The following is an 18,981-nucleotide window of genomic DNA, read 5'->3' as shown; positions in this document are numbered from 1 at the left end:
TGCCCCATTCTCTTTATTAATAAAGACACTTTATTTTTTTCTAACTTGTCGGTGAATTTCGGCTTTGCGAAACACATAAGTTTTGCCATTTCCATTTCAAATGCAAGACAGGATCGCACAAAAAAACTGGAAAGCTAGAGAGATGCAGAAATAAGCTAACGAGAGAGGGAGAGACCCACACATACACACAAACAAAGCTTTAAGGAATGGAAATTCTTTTTAAAAAAAATGCAAAATGTAAGGGTGGAAACGTTCCTCATAATTACGCGCTGGTCCAGAGATTTTTCACTGTGAATGCACTGATTTTTGTTCACTTCTCTGACTGTATTTTTAAATTTAAAGTTTTATTATTTAACCGTGCAACGTGTGTAAGACTTAAAATCTTTTCTCCCCGCTTTTTACGATAATAAAAACACTTTTTAAACAAATAAATGGGATAAACTAGCTTAAAACCCAAACCTACAGAAATCATGGATTCTTGATTATTCCATTCAAAACCCCTGGTGCGGCTTTCCTATTTTTTTTCCTATAAATCTGATTAATTTTCTTTTTTTTCCTTTACAGGTAGGTTAGTGATTGGGAAACACAGAAAAAAGAAAAAGAGCGAAATTGCAGAAAAATGAACAATTTCAGAAGTAACCGAAAATTCCTTCTGGTTGTGTACAACAAATGTTACACAAAAACTCCTTCCGGCCTTCGCTCCTTTCCTTTCATAATGCGGGGTGATTTTCTTTTTTGCTATTTTTTTTAGACACATGATAAATGCATTGCGATAAGGATATATACATCCTTATCCTAATATATATATATATATATATTTTTACACACACATGGGATATATATCTTTCTATGTATAATATTAAAATAAAATAAGTTATAGGTGTCTGGATTCTCCGATTGTCGCGCTCTTCAAGGGAAGGACAGTAGAAGTTCGTTCTGTCCGAAGCGACAAGAAGTTGTGGGTCTTAACACTCCCCTGCGCCCCCCCAATGAGGCTAACAAAATCACAAAAAGGGGTGTGAAATGAGAAGCAGGAGTTTGGCTCAGCTCTGGGTTCACAGTTTCACATTTTAAACCTCCAGCAGGGGGCGCTGGGGAAGGTGTAAGATGTAGTTCGACCCGCCTGAAGACCATCCAAAAGGCAGATGGTCTCCTCGCGGGACAGGTTCTTCGGAGGCAACATTGGGATAGGAAGGTTGCGTTTTATTGTAGGATTGGCCGACAACGAGCAGACACCACAGAGCTGGCATGCGGTTCTTAACAGTGTATATGTGTAGGATGAAAGGCAACGGTTGCAGGTCCATCTTATCTAGAGGGGAAGATCTAATTCATTTTATGGGTTGGAAGAGGTTGGCCATGACTTAAATTGGAGATATCCTGTTGACATCCATCATCTAGATGAGGTTCAACCTTCCAGAAACACTTTTGATCATGAACTTTTGGGGGTACACCAAATCCAACCTTTGTTGTTCCTTAAATCTTAGAGGCCTCCTTTTCATGACCAAGGATGAACCTATAAGTTCTAATTTCCAACATGGTCTTCTGGGACATCCCTAGAGGAGACTTTGCATCATCCTTAAAGATAAATGCAAGGAGAAGACATTTCTGATGGACCCGATGGGCTGAAGGCCAAGTCATGGGGTAGATGTATCGGTAACCCAAGTCTTCACCAAAGGCCAGGAATGTTGACCATCAAGACGTCTTCCCAATACACTGAACTCTAAATATGAAGTAAGTCCTGTATTTCATCCAAGGGGTTGACTTGGTTTACAAGGCTCAACTGGTTGAAGATGAATCCAGTCCAATTTAAGCCCTTGGTTGAAGGCCAACGGACGTTCTTCTTGAATTTTTACCATGACTTTCCTTTGATAGACATGGACCAGGCCACAAGATGTGATATCAAGAAGAGAGAGTTGCATAACATGACGACAAAGCACGGTTGAGGTCTATTTCCGATTTTATCTTCTCAGGTAGGGTTGTCCCCTCAAGAGGTGGACCTTGCGCATCTCCAGAGGTTCAAAAAAACCAAGACAGGAACCTTTCCCATCTCTCCCGACGCGTTCCAGAGGTCGGTCAATCTGCCATTTTCCTCTTGGACGGCGGGACAAGGTGAGGCGGTAGCTCGCTGGGAAGCTCATGGCCTTCCAACTTGACCTTGATGAGATGGTTGGCCAAGGCAAACTCTTCATCGTCCAACATCCCGTCTTTGTCGATGTCGGAGAGTTTCCAGATCTTGCCCAACACAGTGTTGGGAAGCTTGGACCTCACCATCTCCCTCTTGGCGTTGGCCCCGGTTATCTTCCCGTCGACAGGGGACAAGGTGTAGAAGATCTCGTCATACATGGGCTTGTCACGGGCCACCACCCAGGTGGCGTCGTCGATGCCTTCTCCGGCTCCTTCTCCGTAGCCGTGTCCGAAGGGGCCATGGAGGGTCCCTTCGAAGGCGCCGCCTTTTACCATCTGGGCTGGCCGCTGGGATTCTTCCTGGCGCACTAAGACCATCAATTGGGCGATGTCGTGGGCCAACATGTCTTCCACCGCGTCCAACAGCTTGGCCTTCAGGGGTTGGAATTTGCTGAAGTCTTGACCCTGGAGTTGGTCCTGGAGAAGGGAGGTTAAGAGAAATGGACACAGGCTGAGGAAGAGGGCGGAGGTGGCAGAGACTAAATAAAACCCTGGTCAAAAAGGTTACAGGGTCTCCTGCCTGAGCAGAGGTTGGACTGGAAGACCTCCCGGACCCCTTCCAACTCTGTTATTGTGAGGAGGAGGAAGTAAGGAAGGGAAAGGAGGGAGGGAGGGAGGGAGTAAAAAGGACAAAGGGCAGAAGAAGAAAGGAGAATGAGAGAGCAAGGAAGGACACAAGGCAAAGAAAGGAAGGAAGGAAGGAAAGAAGGAAGGAAGGAGAACACAAGATGAAGGAAGGAAGGAATGAAGGAAGGAGGGAGGGAGGAGGACACAAGGCAAAGGAAGGAAGGAAGAAGGAGGGAGGGAGGGAGGAAGAAGGATGGAGGAAGGAAGGAGACTGAGGGAGGAAGGAAGGACACAAGGCAAAGAAAGAAAGGAAGGAAGGAAGGAAAGAAGGGGGACACAAGATGAAGGAAGGAAGGAATGAAGGAAGGAGGGAGGGAGGAGGACACAAGGCAAAGGAAGGAAGGAAGAAGGATGGAGGGAGGAAGAAGGATGGAGGAAGGAAGGAGACTGAGGGAGGAAGGAAGGACACAAGGCAAAGAAAGGAAGGAAGGAAGGAAGGAAGGGGGACACAAGATGAAGGAAGGAAGGAATGAAGGGAGGAGGGAGGGAGGAGGACACAAGGCAAAGGAAGGAAGGAAGAAGGAGGGAGGGAGGAAGAAGGATGGAGGAAGGAAGGAGAATGAGGGAGGAAGGAAGGACACGGCAAAGGAAGAAAGGAAGGAGGGAAGGAGGAAACAAATGGGTGTAATTTGAGGACTGACCATGGGATGCTGCAAACCGTCGTAAATGTGGGCTGGGGCATTCTGGGTGTCAAAGTCTACACATCAAAAGACTGCTCCCTCCCCCTCCCCCTCAGAAGAACTAATGTCCCTTTTTCCCTCTTTTTTCCCATCACTCACTTGCATTTTCTTTAAATTGGGGAAATCTCCTGGCGAGATCTGATGCTCTCGCTCGATCCGGCCGTAAATCTCGCCCAGGTTGTTGACCAGCTCTTTCTTTTTGTTGTCTTTGCCAAAGACGGAGGGCATTTCTTTCTTCAGAGAGCTGATGATATAGGCCTGAACCTAGCGGAAGGAAATAAAAGAATTAAAATATAATAATAAAAAAATAAAAATTCAGATCGGAACAATATCGGTAGGCGGGGAGATTCTGACATTCTTGGAGTCCCTCTGTGAGGGAGTAGGTGTGGCTTGGCAGTCATGTGACCGGGCGGGTATGGACAACTTGACATCACTCACGCACACTCAGTCACATGACCACCCCCCAAGCCATGTGGCAAAAAATTTTGGGACTCCTATGAAGGGATAAGGGAAAATGTTCCAAAAATCGACAACCGGAGGATTAAGAGCCGGAATTAGGGAGATCGGAGAAGACAGGACATGGGGGAATCCGGGAGAAAACTCCTGAGCTTGCTGCTGTTGTCTTGTGGATTGTTCCACTGGACCTCTCCATGCTTCTCCGTTCACCGATCTATCTACCTAGCTACCTTATCTATCTGTCTGTCTGTCTGTCTACCTACCTACCTCTACCTACCTACCTACCTACCTATATCTATCTATCTGTCTGTCTATCTACCTACCTACATACCTATCTCTTCCTACCTACATCTATCTATCATCTACCTACCTACCTACCCACCTACCTACCTACCTACATCTCTCTCTACCTACCTCTACCTACCTACCTACCTTCATCTACCTACCTACATCTACCTACCTACCTACACATCTTTCTCTCCCTACCTCTACCTACCTACCTACCTACCCATATCTACCTACCTACATCATCTATCTGTCTGTCTGTCTACCTACCTACCTCTACCTACTTCCTACCTATATCTACCTATCTACCGGTCTATCTACCTACCTACCTACCTACCTACCTACCTCATCTATCTGTCTGTCTGTCTCTGTCTGTCTGTCTGTCTGTCTACCTACCTACCTCTACCTACCTTCCTACCTATATCTACCTATATCTACCTATATTTACCTATCTACCTATCTACCTACCTACACCTACCTACCTACCTACCTACCTACCTACCTATCTATCTATCTATCTACCTTATCTATCTGTCTGTCTGTCTACTTACCTACCTACCTACCTACCTACCTACATCTATCTGTCTGTCTGTCTGTCTATCTACCTACCTACATACCTATCTCTACCTACCTACATCTATCTATCATCTACCTACCTACCCACCTACCCACCTACATCTCTCTCTACCTACCTACCTACCTACCTTCATCTACCTACCTACCTTCATCTACCTACCTACCTTCATCTACCTACCTACCTACCTACCTACCCACCTACCTACCTACATCTCTCCCTACCTACCTACCTACCTACCTACCTACCCATATCTACCTATCTACCTACCTACCTACTTCATCTATCTGTCTGTCTGTCTCTGTCTGTTTGTCTACCTACCTCTACCTACTTTCCTACCTATATCTACCTATATCTACCTATCTACCGATCTATCTATCTACCTACCTCATCTATCTGTCTATCTGTCTCTGTCTGTCTATCCACCTACCTCTACCTACCTACATCTACCTATCTGTCTGTCTGTCTATCTACCTACCTACATACCTATCTCTACCTATCTACATCTATCATCTACCTACCTCCCCACCTACCTACCTACATCTCTCTCTACCTTCCTCTACCTGCCTACCTACCTTCATCTACCTACCTACCTTTATCTACCTACCTACCTACCTATCTTTCTCTCCCTACCTCTATCTACCTACCCACCTACCTACCTACATCTATCTATCTGTCTGTCTGTCTACCTACATCTACCTACCTACCTGTATCTACCTACCTACATCTATCATCTACCTACCTACCTACCTACCTACATCTATTTAACTACCTACCTACCTACCTACCTACCTACCTACCTATCTCTCTCTCTCCCTACCTACCTACCTACCTTCATCTACCTACATCTACCTACCTACGTATCAAAACATCCCAGGACACAAATCCTGGGAGCGATTTTCTTACCTTGGCCAGGCGGGCCCTTTTAATCAGGTCATTCAGTTTCCGGAGTGCCGCGTTCCTGGGGAGGCTCTGGATGTCGTGGAAGAGATCCTGCTCCTCGGCCTCGAAGAGTTTACGGTTATCCGGGATCAGCAGCGGGTGAGACCAGAAGGACCCAATGTAAACCCGGATGACTTCGGGGGTGTTGACGATCTTCCCCAGAGACCACATCAGGGCCCCGTAGACCCGCATGAGCTGCTGGGTCTCAATCTGGTCGGCCTTGTTGAGGACGACTCTCATCTTGTCCTCATGGTTCTTCAGGGCTTTGATGACCTCCGAAAACTCATCAGAGATGTCAAGCTTGTGGGCGTCGAAGAGGAGGATGATGCGGTCTACCCGCTCGGCGAACCACTCCAAGACGGCGGCAAAATCGTAGCCTGTCCAGGGGTGGGAGGGAGGAACATGAAAGAACCAGGCGTTGGGAGAGTTCTAGTTCTGCCTTAGACATGAAGCCAACTAGGTTTGACTTTGGGCTACTCCCACTCTCATAGGCCAGCCTACCTCACAGAGTAGCTATTACTGGGCACGAGGGTATATTTGCCTTGTTTAATTACTGAAAACGCGATAAAGTCCTCATATAAACAGGGAAATAAAAAAATTAAATAAACAATACAATAAAGTATTCATAATAAGTAATAAAATTAGAATGTTTTGATCATTCTATTTCATAAAGTGAGCATTTGCATCGGAATAGTCCTTTATTCTTCTAAACATGTAGTTTGTCTGTAGTGTTATCCTTTTTAAGAATATAAGCCACCCCGCATTCCCTAAGATGGGCGGCCAAGAGATTTCATAAAAATAAAGTAAAAAAAATTAAATTAAATTAAATAAAAATTAAATAAGAACAATGCAATAAAATTATATAAATAAAATAAAACAATGAATCAATTAAAAAAGTTAAATCAAATTAAAGTAAAAAAGGTAAATTATTAAATAGATTAAATTTAATAATTAAATTTAATAATTAAATTTAATAAATAAATTTAATAATTAAATTTAATAATTAAATTTAATAATTAAATTTAATAATTAAATTTAATAATTAAATTTAATAACTAAATTTAATAACTAAATTTAATAACTAAATTGCATAAATAAATTGCATAATAAAATTAAAATTAATTAAATAAAAGTACACAATTAAGTTAAATTACAGTTAAATTTAAATAAATGAAATAAAGTAATCAAATAAAATTAATTAAATGAAATGAAATAATTAAACAAAATAAAAACAAAATACTGCATTTTTTAAAAATCTATAAGGTGCTCCAGAGCATAAGATGCACACTAGCTTTACACGAGGAAAACTAGGGGGGAAAAAATCTTCCTCTGCCTACCAGCATCCATTGGTATTCATCTGGTTAGAGTCCTTGCAGGTAAATTAAATGAAAATTAAATTAAATTAAATTATTAAATTGAATTAAATGAAATTGACTGGAAGCTTTCCAAAAAAAGACTGAAACTGCCATCTGTTAGAAATGGTCTCCTGCTCGGGCGGAGGGAGGGCAATGCGTGTTTGGACTAGATGACCTTTAAAGGTCCCTTCCCGCTCCACTAGACCTCCACTAGACTGATTAGATCCCACAGATTAGGCCTCCTCCGAATTCCATCCGCCGGCCAGTGTCGACTGGCGACTACCCGGAGGAGGGCCTTCTCTGTGGCTGCTCCGACCCTCTGGAACAAACTCCCCGTGGAGATTCGGACCCTCACCACCCTCCAGGCCTTCCGCAAAGCCCTTAAAACCTGGCTGTTCCGACAGGCCTGGGGCTAAAGAGCTGTTGCCCCCCTCCTCGAATGGTATGGTTGTTGTGTGTTTTTAAATTATGTATTGTTATGTTTCGTCTTTTTATTTTTTGTCTGTACCCCCCCCTTCCCTGATTTGATTTGTTAGCCGCCCTGAGTTCCCTTCGGGGGAAAAGGGCAGCATATAAATAAAATCAACATTCAATATTCAACATTCAACATTGTTCCTTTGTGTTCTCTGTGTTACTATTGACGTTAAGTTCAATTAAATATTGATCAGCAATCCTGCTCCAAAGATCTGGAAGCTCTTATATCGGCTGGCCCTATCATAAGCATGAGTCACCCCCCTTAATTGAATTCCGTATGTCACCAAATTCCGGTAAATCTAATCATCAGAATGCTATCTATTATTTAATGAACCCACAATGAAGCTTTTGTAGGAAACAAAACATCGTCTTACATAATTTAGATTTTGGAATGAAACTCTCGGGGGGGGGGGGGCGGGAGAAGGAAATTTGCTGATTCAGAATTACACCAAGGGCAACATTAATAATAATCACTTTTATTCACTAAACATGAAACTTAGTCAACTGAACAAAAAAAAAATGGAAAAAATAGATCCAGGAAATTACAGACCTATCAGCCTGACCTCAATACCAGGGAAGATCCCGGAAAAGATAATCAAGCAATGAATTAGCGAACACCTAGAAGTAAACAAAGTAATAGCCAAAAGCCAACATGGGTTTGTCAAAAACAGACCATGCCAGACTAATCTTATTGCGTTCTTTGATAATGTGACAAACTTGGTGGACCAGAGGAATGCCGTCGATATAGTTTACCTGGACTTCAGTAAGGCATTTGATAAGGTAGACCATAACCTACTACTAGATAAAGTAGAAGAACGTGGGTTGGACAGCATCACCACCAGATGGATTCGTAACTGGCTGACCAACCGCACTCAACGTGGAGTCCTCAATGGAACTGCATCTTCATGGAGGGAGGTATGCAGTGGGGGACCCCAAGGCTCTGTTTTGGGCCCAGGACTCTTCAACATCTTCATCCATGATTTGGATGAGGGGATAAATGGGGAACTCATCAAATTTGCAGATGACACCAAGTTGGCAGGAATAGCCAACACTCCAGAAGACAGGCTCAAGATACAGAAGGATCTTGACAAACTTGAACATTGGGCACTATCTAACAAAATGAAATTCAATGGTGAAAAGAGTCAGGTTCTACATTGAGGCAAGAAAAATGAAATGCACAGGTACAGCATAGGTGGTACTTTGCTCAACAGTAGTAACTGTGAGAGGGATCTTGGAGTCCTAGTGGAGAACCATTTAAATAGGAGCCAGCCGTGCGCAGCAGCTGCCAAAAAAGCCAACACAGTCCTAGGCTGCATCAACAGAGGGATAGAATCAAGATCACGTGAAGGGTTAATACCACTTTACAAAGCCTTGGTAAGGCCACACTTGGAATACGGCATCCAGTTTTGGTCACCATGATGTAAAAAAGATGTGGAGACTCTGGAAAGAGTGCAGAGAAGAGCAACAAAGGTGATTAGGGGACTGGAGACTAAAACATAGGAAGAATGGTTGCAGGAACTGGGTATGTCTAGTTTAATGAAAAGAAGGACTATGGGAGACATGATAGCATCTTCCAATATTTCAGGGGTTGCCACAAAGAAGAGGGAGTCAAACTACTCTCGAAGACACCTGAGGGCAGAACAAGAAGCAATGGGTGGAAACTAATCAAGGAGAGAAGCAATCTAGAACTTAGGAGAAATTTCCTGACAGTTAGAACAATGAATCAGTGGAACAGAAGTTGCCTCCAGAAGTTGTGAATGCCCCAACATTGGAAGTCTTTAAGAAGATGTTGGATAGCCATTTGTCTGGAACGGTATAGGGTTTCCTGCCTAGGCAAGGGGTTGGACTAGAAGACCTCCGAGGTCCCTTCAGACTCTGCTAGTGTATTGTTCTGTATTGAACATTTTAAAATGTTATCACAAACATCATTATTATTACTATTACTATTATTAACATTTTATAGTATTATTATTATTGTTTAAAAAAACCTTGCCAGTCCAATGAAGAGAAATTCGTTTGCAGAATGAGATATATTTCCTGCAAAACCTCCCTCGCATTTCATGATCGATCAAGTATTAATATTCCGACAGTCCTAGCGGGAAGAAACTGATATCTGCTAAACGGAAGAGATGTAAGTCGCTACCCTACCCTTGCAACGCGAATAATTTAGCGGCCGTTCGAAGCGAAGGCAGCGCTGGGGAAAAAAAAGAGGGGCGTTTTTCACAGTGATGACCGTCGTAGCCTCCCCCTTAGTCCTGCGATTAAAATTCAGATGCTTGGCAGCGGGATCGTACTTACCACAGCGTCCCAGGGTCACGCAATCCCCTTTTGTGACTTTGCGATGACCACTAGACCCCCTTAACGACCATATTGCTAACTTTTCAACTGTAGGGATTCAGTTCACAAAAGTTGTAAATTGGGGCCAAACTCACTTAACAAATGTCTCCCTTAACGACGGAAACGTTGGGCTCCATTGTGGTCATAAATCGAGGACTGCCTGTATTGCCAATGTTCACTACAGGGATTTGCTTCCCTTAATGACCATGTTCCCGACATATCAACTGCATTCACTTAACAACGGTGGCAAGAAAGGCCACAAACTGACTGAAACAATGTCTTGCTAATTTGTGACTCCGTCGTGGCCGTGAAGTCGAGGGCTAACTGTAGCATGTCTGCCTGTTGATGAATGAAACCGCCAAGGTCTCCCCCGATGAAAATGAAACAGTGAGAAAAATCAGATTTTCCAAAATTGGACGACCTCACAATATGACCTGGTCACACCCACCCAGCCACACCGGAGACACTCAGATGGCCACCCCCACTCAGCCACGCTCACTCAGGAACACTCGGATAGCCACCCCCACTCAGCCACGCCCACCTGGAGATCACTCAGATGGCCACCCCCACTCAGGGACACGCAGATGGCCACCCCCACTCAGCCCCGCCCATCAGACCTGCTTTGGAGACAGGGTTTAAGACAAGCTTTTCAAAACTATTAGGGGAACGACGACAAACTGCAGGCTGGTTTACGCACCCCGCCCAAGCCGAGATCGAACAAGACGGTGGGGTACACAACTTCACAGCGTGCCAGATTTGCACGGCTGGACTAGATGACCGCCAAGGCCCCTTCCAATTCTCTCTTCCGATGAACTTGTCCTTGTTAAAAGGCAGAAAGAAAATGATAATCACCTCGGCTAATCCTTTGCTTCTCTCCGGAGAGGATTCCCGGGGTGTCGATCACACTGATGCTGTCGAGGACCGCATTTGGCAATTGGGCACACACAAATCTGAGGGGGGGGGGGAAAGGGGAAGAAAAATTTGAATTATTGGGAGGGAAAAGCACATGGCTCATTTGCACCATGGGAATGGATCGTTCCCCATAACCGCCTACTGCCACATACCTCCCTGCATCCGGTAACATCCCACAGATTGGGCCTCCTTTGGATGCCGTCAGCCGGACAGTGTCGGCTGGCGGGCCCCCGGAGGAGAGCCTTCTCTGTGGCTGCTCCGACTTTTTGGAATCAGCTACCCCCAGAGATCCGGATCATACCCACTCTCATGGCCTTCAGGAAGGCTGTTAAAACCTGGCTGTTCCGGCAGGCCTGGAGCTGTTGACCTCATTGTTGGGGGTCCAGCCCCGATTAGAATGAATGAATGTTGGGTTTTTGATTTTAAACTGTCTTTTTTCTTATTTTTTTTCTTTCTTTTTTCTTCTTTTGTAAACCGCCCAGAGTCCTTCGGGATTGGGCGGAATATAAAATTTAATAATAAATAAATAAATAAATAAATAATAACATTCTTGAGCATGACTGTTAGGAGCTTCAAGCTGCTTCAACGCCCAGAATTCCCCCAGCCGGCTATGCTTTAAGAGGGGAGGACTCCCACTCCCAGAATTCAACTCTATTTCGCCTGGGGATAAATCTGTGATTTCCCAAGTCTTAAGCATGTTATAAAAGCACTCTGGCTGGGGAATTCTGGGAGTGGAAGCCCTCCCCTCTTAAAGCAATAGCAATAGCAGTTAGACTTATATACCGCTTCATAGGGCTTTCAGCCCTCTCTAAGCGGTTTTACAGAGCCAGCATATGGCCCCCAACAACAATCCGGGTCCTCATTTCACCCACCTCGGAAGGATGGACGGCTGAGTCAACCCTGAGCCGGTGAGATTTGAACAGCCGAACTGCAGAACTGCAGTCAGCTGAAGTAGCCTGCAGTGCTGCATTTAACCACTGCGCCACCTCGGCTCCAAAAGAGACGGAGAGAAGAGGAAAGAGAAAGAGAGAATGGGAGATGGGGAATGAGAGAGGGAGAATGGAAAAGAAAAAGAGAGGAAGAGAGAGGGAGGGAGGGAGAATGAGAGAGAAATAGAGAGACGGGGAGAGAGAGAGAGAGAGAGAGTGAAAATTTCAAAATCAGGTCCATGTCCAGTCCAACTTTAGCCCTTAAGTGAGTGGTCATTAAGCGAGGACCACCTGCAGTCAGAAGTAATATTTCTGAAGCTGAAAATGAGTGATTGACAGATAAGAAAAACAAGAGAACCAACAGTAACTGCCTGACCCCGGGCCGCCAAAAACCAGTTTCCCCAGTCAAACCAGTTCAGAATGCCGCTCCAGTAGCCGACTGACCTGTTCAAGAAGGCGTTGCCGAAGGCGTTAAGCTTCCGGAAGGGCTTCTTGGGATCTACCACCAGGGCATTCCCAGGGATGATCCCTTCCACGTCCCCCTGCATCACTGCAATGAAGGAGTCCGTGGTGGGTTCGGGTCCGATCCGCATCCCGGGGAAATCCTGCTCCAGCAGGTACCTAAAAAACCAGATTTCAATCAGACAAACCATGATTGGTCCCTGAAAGCAGACAAGCCACCATTGGCACTAAACACCAGGCATCAAACAGATAGGTGGCAAGGCAGGTCATAAAGTGAGGCAAGACTCCCTTAACAAATGTTTCATTTTAGTGATGGAAACTTTGGGTTCCACCCTGGTCGTAACTCGAGGACTACCTGAAGTAAACAAGGCAGCTAAGATTTACTTAAACGTGCCACTCACTCAACCCCTGACAGGGATCCACTCAACAACGGTGTCGAGTGAGGGGGGTCCAACTTGCTTAACAATTGCCTCGCTCAGTGACAGAAACGGTCATAAGTTGAGGATGACCCATATTTGAGCCGAATCGGCAATGAGGAATGCGGCTTGTGTTGCAGCCAAAGGAGGCTGAATGGATCTGACTCAGCAGACAAACAGACCAGGTTAAGAGGAGAAGGAGAAACAAGAAGTCAGATTTGATTGAAGAGACTTTTCATTTTATTTATTTTTCCAGCAGGAGAAGAGCTGGAAAAGGCACAGCTGGAGAATCCCAGAGCCAGATGGGCCTCTCCAGCTGTGCTTCGCTGGCCTTAAAAAAACAGACCGACTCTGATCGCGGTTTCTCAGATACTGGAACAGGGTGTGTCCCTCTTGGCAGCTGGAAGATGGATGGATTTCCAACTCCCAGAATTCCTCAGGAAGCATATCTTGAGAAGCACAGATCCCTCTTTCCCTCTCCCCTTCCTCCCTCCGTTTCTCACATAAAGCCACATAAAGATGGGTGGACTTCAACTCCCATAAATCCTCAAGCAGGTTGAAAAGCACTTCTCCCTCTCTCTTCCCCCCTCCCTCCGTCAACCTTGGCCAAGATCAACTCCCAGAATTCCCCAGGCAACACACAAAAACATACACACACACTCTCTCTCTCATTCACTTTCTTTTCTCTCCATCCATCTATTCCTCAATCATGGCCAAGATGGACGGACTCCCAGAATTCCCCAGGAAACTCTCTCTCTCTCTCTCTCTCTCTCCATCTATCTATTCCTCAATCATGGCCAAGATAGACGGACTCCCAGAATTCCCCAGGAAACTCTCTCTCTCTCTCTCTCTCTCCATCTATCTATTCCTCAATCATGGCCAAGATAGACGGACTCCCAGAATTCCCCAGGCAACACACACACACACACACTCTCTCTCTTTCGCTTTCTCTCTCTCCATCCATCCATTTCTCAACCATGGCCAAGATGGATGGACTCCCAGAATTCCCCAGGCAACACTCTCTCTCTCTCTCCATCATTTCTCAACATGGCCAAGATAGACGGACTCCCAGAATTCCCCAGGCAACACACACTCTCTTTCTCGCTCTCTCTCCATCCATCCATTTTTCAACCATGGCCAAGATTGATGGACTCCCAGAATTCCCCAGGCAACTCTCTCTCTCTCTCTCATTCCTTTTCTTTCTCTCCATCCATCCATTCCTCAACCATGGCCAAGATGGGTGGACTTCAACTCCCAGAATTCCCTAGGAATGTTGAAAAGCACTGCTTATTCTCTCCCAGCCCCCGCTCTGTCCATCCTTCTATCTTTCCATCCATCCATCCTTGGCAGCCTTGGAGATGGGAGGATTTCAAACTCCCAGAATTCACCAGCCGACATGCTGGAGTCTGAAAATTTTTCCTTGTCCTCAGAACCCAGTTTAAAACCTGCATTAAGCAGAGATCTCTGCTCTCGGTTGTTTCCTCGGTTCAACTTAAAAGCCCCCCCGATTTATGAACTGGGGAAACCTCAAACCAGCAGGGCCCCCCTTCAAAGCCACTCAAAAGACCATCATCCTTATTCTGTGCAGTAGCACAGGGGGGAAGAAAATCTCTGATTCAGTGTTTCTCAACCTTAGCAACTTGAAGATGTCCGGACTTCAACTCCCAGAAGCGAATGCTGGCTGGGGAATTCTGGGAGTTGAAGTCCGGACATCTTCAAGTTGCTAAGGTTGAGAAACACTGCTCTAATTAAACCTGGTTTATTTGAATCCCTACATAACCTTCCGCAGGGCAATTGTACGTTGACGTCGTAAAAGATCAAAGGATGGGGGGAGAAAAAACACACACAAAGGTAAGCTCTTTTATTAATCACCACTAATTTGGCTAATCATTAACCGTGGTTAAAGTGTAGCCTGTACCTGAGAAAGGAAAGTTTCCAAGGTTCAAGTAGCAACAATAAACCTGGTTCAAAGATCACAAGAATTATAAAAGAATAAAGATAATAAGATTATCTGGTATTAACGATAAGGCTGGTTTTGTCATGGCGAAAACGCTGTTGCGCGGAATTGGGGACGTGCGATCGGAGCCGAGCTACTGCTGCTCGCTTAGCGAGAGCTTGATGTTACAACAGGGCTGACTTTTCACACTTACGACCCCTTGCAGTCATAACGGTCCCCGGGTTCATGTGATCAAAATTTGCGTGCTTGGCAACTGACTTGTGTTTATGACAGTCGCAATGTCCCGGGGGTCACGTGGTCTGGAATTTCGGCCTTATGATTGCGGTGGTAAAACGAGGACTACCACATGATGACTGAAGAGATGGGGGTTGAGTTTGATGGGGATTCATGGAGTGACTCGGCCCAGTCAGCCTCACCCACCTAAAGAGATATACAGGTAGTCCTCAAAGTTACGACCGTGAATAATATAAAGTCACAATAGGAATGGTCGTTCGCAGGATTCCCATCAACATCTGATCACAATTTACATTTGCGCTGAAAACCAGGAATTATTTCCAGTCCTTGGCAAACACACCCGCTATCCAACAATGGATTTGCTTAACGACCATGGTGCTCATTTAATGACAAAAAAGGATAATAAGAGTGGAACAGAAACTGGACCAGAACAGTTTAATGAGCAATTGGTTTGTGTTATTATCCTTTATTTTTTGCGACGGTCATTAAATGAGCACGATTGTCATTAAGCAAATCCATTGTTGGATAGAGGGTGCGTTTGCCAAGGACTGGAAATAATAATTCCTGGTTTTCAGCGGAAATGTAAACTGTGGTCAGATGTTGATGGGAATCCTGCGAACCACCATCCCTATTGTGCTCATTACGGAGGCACAGTGGTTAGGCTGCGGTCCTACTTGGCGGATCGAATCTCACCAGGCTCAAGGTTGGCTCAGCCTTCCCTCCTGCCGAGGTCAGCAAAACAAGGATCCAGACTGTTAGGGGAGGGGGGGCAAGAGGCTGACTCTGTAAACAGCTTAGGGAGGGGCTGTGAAGCGGTGTATAAGTGCTGTTGCTCTTGAATCGCAACCGTTGCAGCACAGCTCATGGTGGTCGTAACTCCAGGATTCCCTGTTTAATTTCAACCCAACGGATGCAAGATCGAAGCTGTGAGTGTCTTGTTTTAAGAAGAAACAGCGCCCCCACTCAAAAATTAAAATTATTTAAAAAAAAATAAAACGAACCAAATAAATGCAATGAAATAAATAAAACAAAGAAATGAAGTAAAATAAAATAATTTAATAAAAAGCAAAGAAACAAAACGAAACAGTAAAACAAAACAATAAAAATAAAAAACAAAGAAATGAAATAATAAAATGGAAATAAAATAGAATAAAAAGGGGAAAAAAGGAATGGAATAGGAATAGAAAATAGGGAATAAAAAGAACAGAGAATAGACTACAAAATATAGAACGGAAAATAGAATAGCATAGGATATAGAATAGAATAAGGAATGGAATGGAATAGACTAAGGGAATTGGAAGGGGCCTGGGAGGTCTTCTAGTCCAACCCCTCTGCTCAGGCAGGAAACCCTATACAATTTGAGACATCTAGTTTCTTCTTAAAAACTTCCAGTGTTGGAGCATTCACAATTTCTGGAGGCATTTAAGGTAAGAGTATGGAAATTCAGTTCAAATCGCCTCTTCTTCAACCAGTAATCTTCCGTTTATGAGGACGGATAGAGCGTTGCTTTTCGATATTATTCTGGCTCCTTTTTTATTCTTGCATGGATCAATTTTCCCCCAACCTCCATGGAGAGCACAATTGTTGTGAAAAAGAAATCAACATGGGGGGAGGAGAGAGAGAAAGAGAGAGAGAGAGAGAGAGAGAGAGAGAGAACACACACACACACAGAGTATCCATGCTTTGCGACAAAAGTATGTGATCGGGCAATGCAGGAGAAATTCAATTCAATCCGTTGGCTCAGTGGTGATCGGCGATTGAAACACATAATGGAATATCGCTCCTGCTGCCTTGAGTCCCGAAGCAGTTAGTACTGTAAGGAGCCCCAGACCGCTCCTGAGTGAAGGAGTGCAACGTCTGCCAGTTTGAACAGAGATAATGGAATGTGAGGCAACTGGCAGTTGGAACAGAGTTCTTTTCAGGTGGGGAGGGGGGGTAGAATGTCTAACTCCTTAGCATATTAATTACTACATAAGAAATACTGCTGATCTGATGGTCATTTCGAAAAATCCTTTCTTAGCGAGCACCTAGGAGCCAAGAAGAATATATGTGCCAAATTTCAAGTTTGTAGGCTTTACTATTCTGGAGATTTCGTGATGAGTGAGTGATATTTGCCTTTTATTTATATATATATATAAATGGAGATAGATGACATAAGCTAGTTGGGTTGAGACACATCTGCAAAAAAAGCCACCAAGCTCAGAGAGCACCCAGGACCCCACAGTCCGTACGTCCTTCCTTCCTTTTCCCCCTACGTCTCCTCCTCCTCCTCTCCACAAATCCCACTCTCTTCTAGCACTGATGATGTTCCCAAGCTGGGTCATAAAATGCCTAGAAGAGAAGCTCCCAGCTCAGGAAGCAGCAAGGAGGCCACTAACAAAAACAGAACCCAAAAATAATTTATGGCCCGAGTGAAAGTCAAAATGCTCAATTTTCCTATTTTATTGATTCTGTCTATTATGAGCATTTTTCTCCTACACCAGATATAGGAATTCTGGGAGTTGTAGTCTATCCCTCTTAAAGGGGTCCACACTTTGAAAAACATCAGGTGAGTTACCAATTGAGGGTGAAGCATTACTCCATAACCCAATCAGTCTATTCTCCACATCCACGCCAAATTTGGGTGTGTGTGTGTGTGTTATCATGGGAGTTGTTGTCCACCCCTCTTAAAAGCCATCCCCTCTTTTGAGAAACACTGGACAAGGGCAATCAATTGAAGGTTGAGAATTATCGTCAACTCCCACATCGCAACAAGGCTATTTGGCATCATTGATCCCAGCTGGGGGATAATGGGAGTTGTAGTCTCTCTACACCTATCTTAAAGAATCCAAATTTGGGAACTAACCGCTGAAGATCCAGCGTTATTTCATTACTCAACAAGGCTATTCTACTCACCCGTCCCATGGGAAGGGCGGGGGGCGGGGGGAGGATGAAGGGAGCTGTAGTCCATCCCTCTTAAAGCGGGGCACTTTTGAGAAGGCTTGAATGAGTCACCAAAGGAGGGTTGAGACAGTGGCTCTCAGCCCCATCACAACAAGCCAATCAATCTTAGCTGTGGGGGGGGAATCATGGTAGTTGTAGTCCACCCCACTGAAAGGGGGCCAGCTTTGAGAAACATCGGGTGAGAGTTACCCATTGAGGGTCAAGTGTTATTCTCCAGCCCACTAGGGTATTCCCCCCCCCATCGGTCCCAGCTGGGGGTGGGATCATGGGACTTGTAGTCCACTCCTCTTAAAGCTCCGCCCCCTTTTGAGAAAAAACTAGACAAGGGACATCAGCTGAAGGTCGCCCATTACTCCCCAGCCAACAAGGCTATTCTGCCCATTCATCAAAGCGGGGGTGGGTGGGTGGGTGATGGGAGTTGTAGTCTTTTAAGAGCCCCAATTTGAGATCTAAACACTGAGGGTCGGCCCAACGATTCCAAAGCCAACAAGGCAATTCTGCCCATCGGTCCCAGTTGAGAGGGGACGATGGGATCTGTAGTCCCTTCCTCGACAATGCTTGGCGATTTCCTACAACCCCCACCAAAGAAGGGCGCCCCCTACCGGATGAAGGTGGTCTTGCCGGTGGAGTACTGGCCCACCAGCAGCACCATGGGCTTGTTGTCGAAGTCGGCGTCCTCCAGGGCGGGCGAGTGGAACTCATGGAACTTGTAGTGCTCCTCCAGCGGCAGCAGCTTGGTCTTGTAGAGCTTCTTCAGCCCTTCGCTCACCGTCTGGAAGACCTCCGGGTCCTTCCGACGGCGGTCGTCGCCGCCCAGCCAGCTGAACATCGCCGCGGCAGCACCAGGGAGAGACGGAGAAGGAGAGAAGACTCAGCCGGGCGGCGGCGGCGGCAGTTTAAATGCCAGCCCTGCAAGAGGCCGGCCCCGGAAGCGGAAAGGGCCCGCGCGACGAAGGAGCACGCCGCGCTAGCAGGAGGCTCTCTCTATGGGCGGCGGCGGGGCTTTCCGGTTAGGGTGCAGAGGAAAGGGAAGCCGCGCTAGGAAGGAGACTCTATGGCGGCGAGTCACGTTTGCAGAGGGGGCTTCCAGTTAGTAAAGCACGGCGCCCTAGGAGGAGACTCTATTGCAAGGGGGCGGTTTTCCCCTCGGCCAAACAATTGAGTGGAGTTTTAAGTTTAGGGAGAGGAAAAAAGGACACCGCGCTCAGAGGAGA

The 18,981-nt window shown here is 45.5% G+C and overlaps 1 protein-coding gene across 1 annotated transcript; it reads right to left on the bottom strand.

Moving 5' to 3' along the window:
* Positions 1-1,974: 1,974 nt before the first annotated feature.
* Positions 1,975-18,696, bottom strand: LOC116522349 (EH domain-containing protein 3). Its single transcript, XM_032237227.1, has 6 exons — positions 18,370-18,696; positions 12,200-12,376; positions 10,767-10,864; positions 5,713-6,125; positions 3,591-3,755; positions 1,975-2,601 (listed from the first exon to the last, which is right to left on the bottom strand). Exons 1-6 carry the CDS (start codon positions 18,594-18,596, stop codon positions 2,074-2,076), a joined length of 1,608 nt encoding a protein of 535 aa, XP_032093118.1. The 5' UTR covers positions 18,597-18,696; the 3' UTR covers positions 1,975-2,073.
* Between the last annotated feature and the right edge of the window lie 285 nt (positions 18,697-18,981).

Source organism: Thamnophis elegans, chromosome Z (assembly GCF_009769535.1).
Source record: "Thamnophis elegans isolate rThaEle1 chromosome Z, rThaEle1.pri, whole genome shotgun sequence".
NCBI classification, from domain to species: domain Eukaryota; kingdom Metazoa; phylum Chordata; class Lepidosauria; order Squamata; family Colubridae; genus Thamnophis; species Thamnophis elegans.
The sequence above is the reverse complement of the archived record's forward strand: the minus strand, read 5'-3'. Positions and strand labels throughout refer to the sequence as shown.

Excerpts from the sequence above, each read along its gene's own strand:
- LOC116522349 (XM_032237227.1), bottom strand. The coding sequence starts at position 18,596 with ATGTTCAGCTGGCTGGGCGGCGACGACCGCCGTCGGAAGGACCCGGAG. Across the intron at positions 10,865-12,199 it reads GGCAACGCCTTCTTGAACAG|ATTTGTGTGTGCCCAATTGC; the intron begins GTCAGTCGGCTA and ends CCCCCCCCTCAG. Across the intron at positions 2,602-3,590 it reads CCAATTTAAAGAAAATGCAA|GACCAACTCCAGGGTCAAGA; the intron begins GTGAGTGATGGG and ends TCCCTTCTCCAG.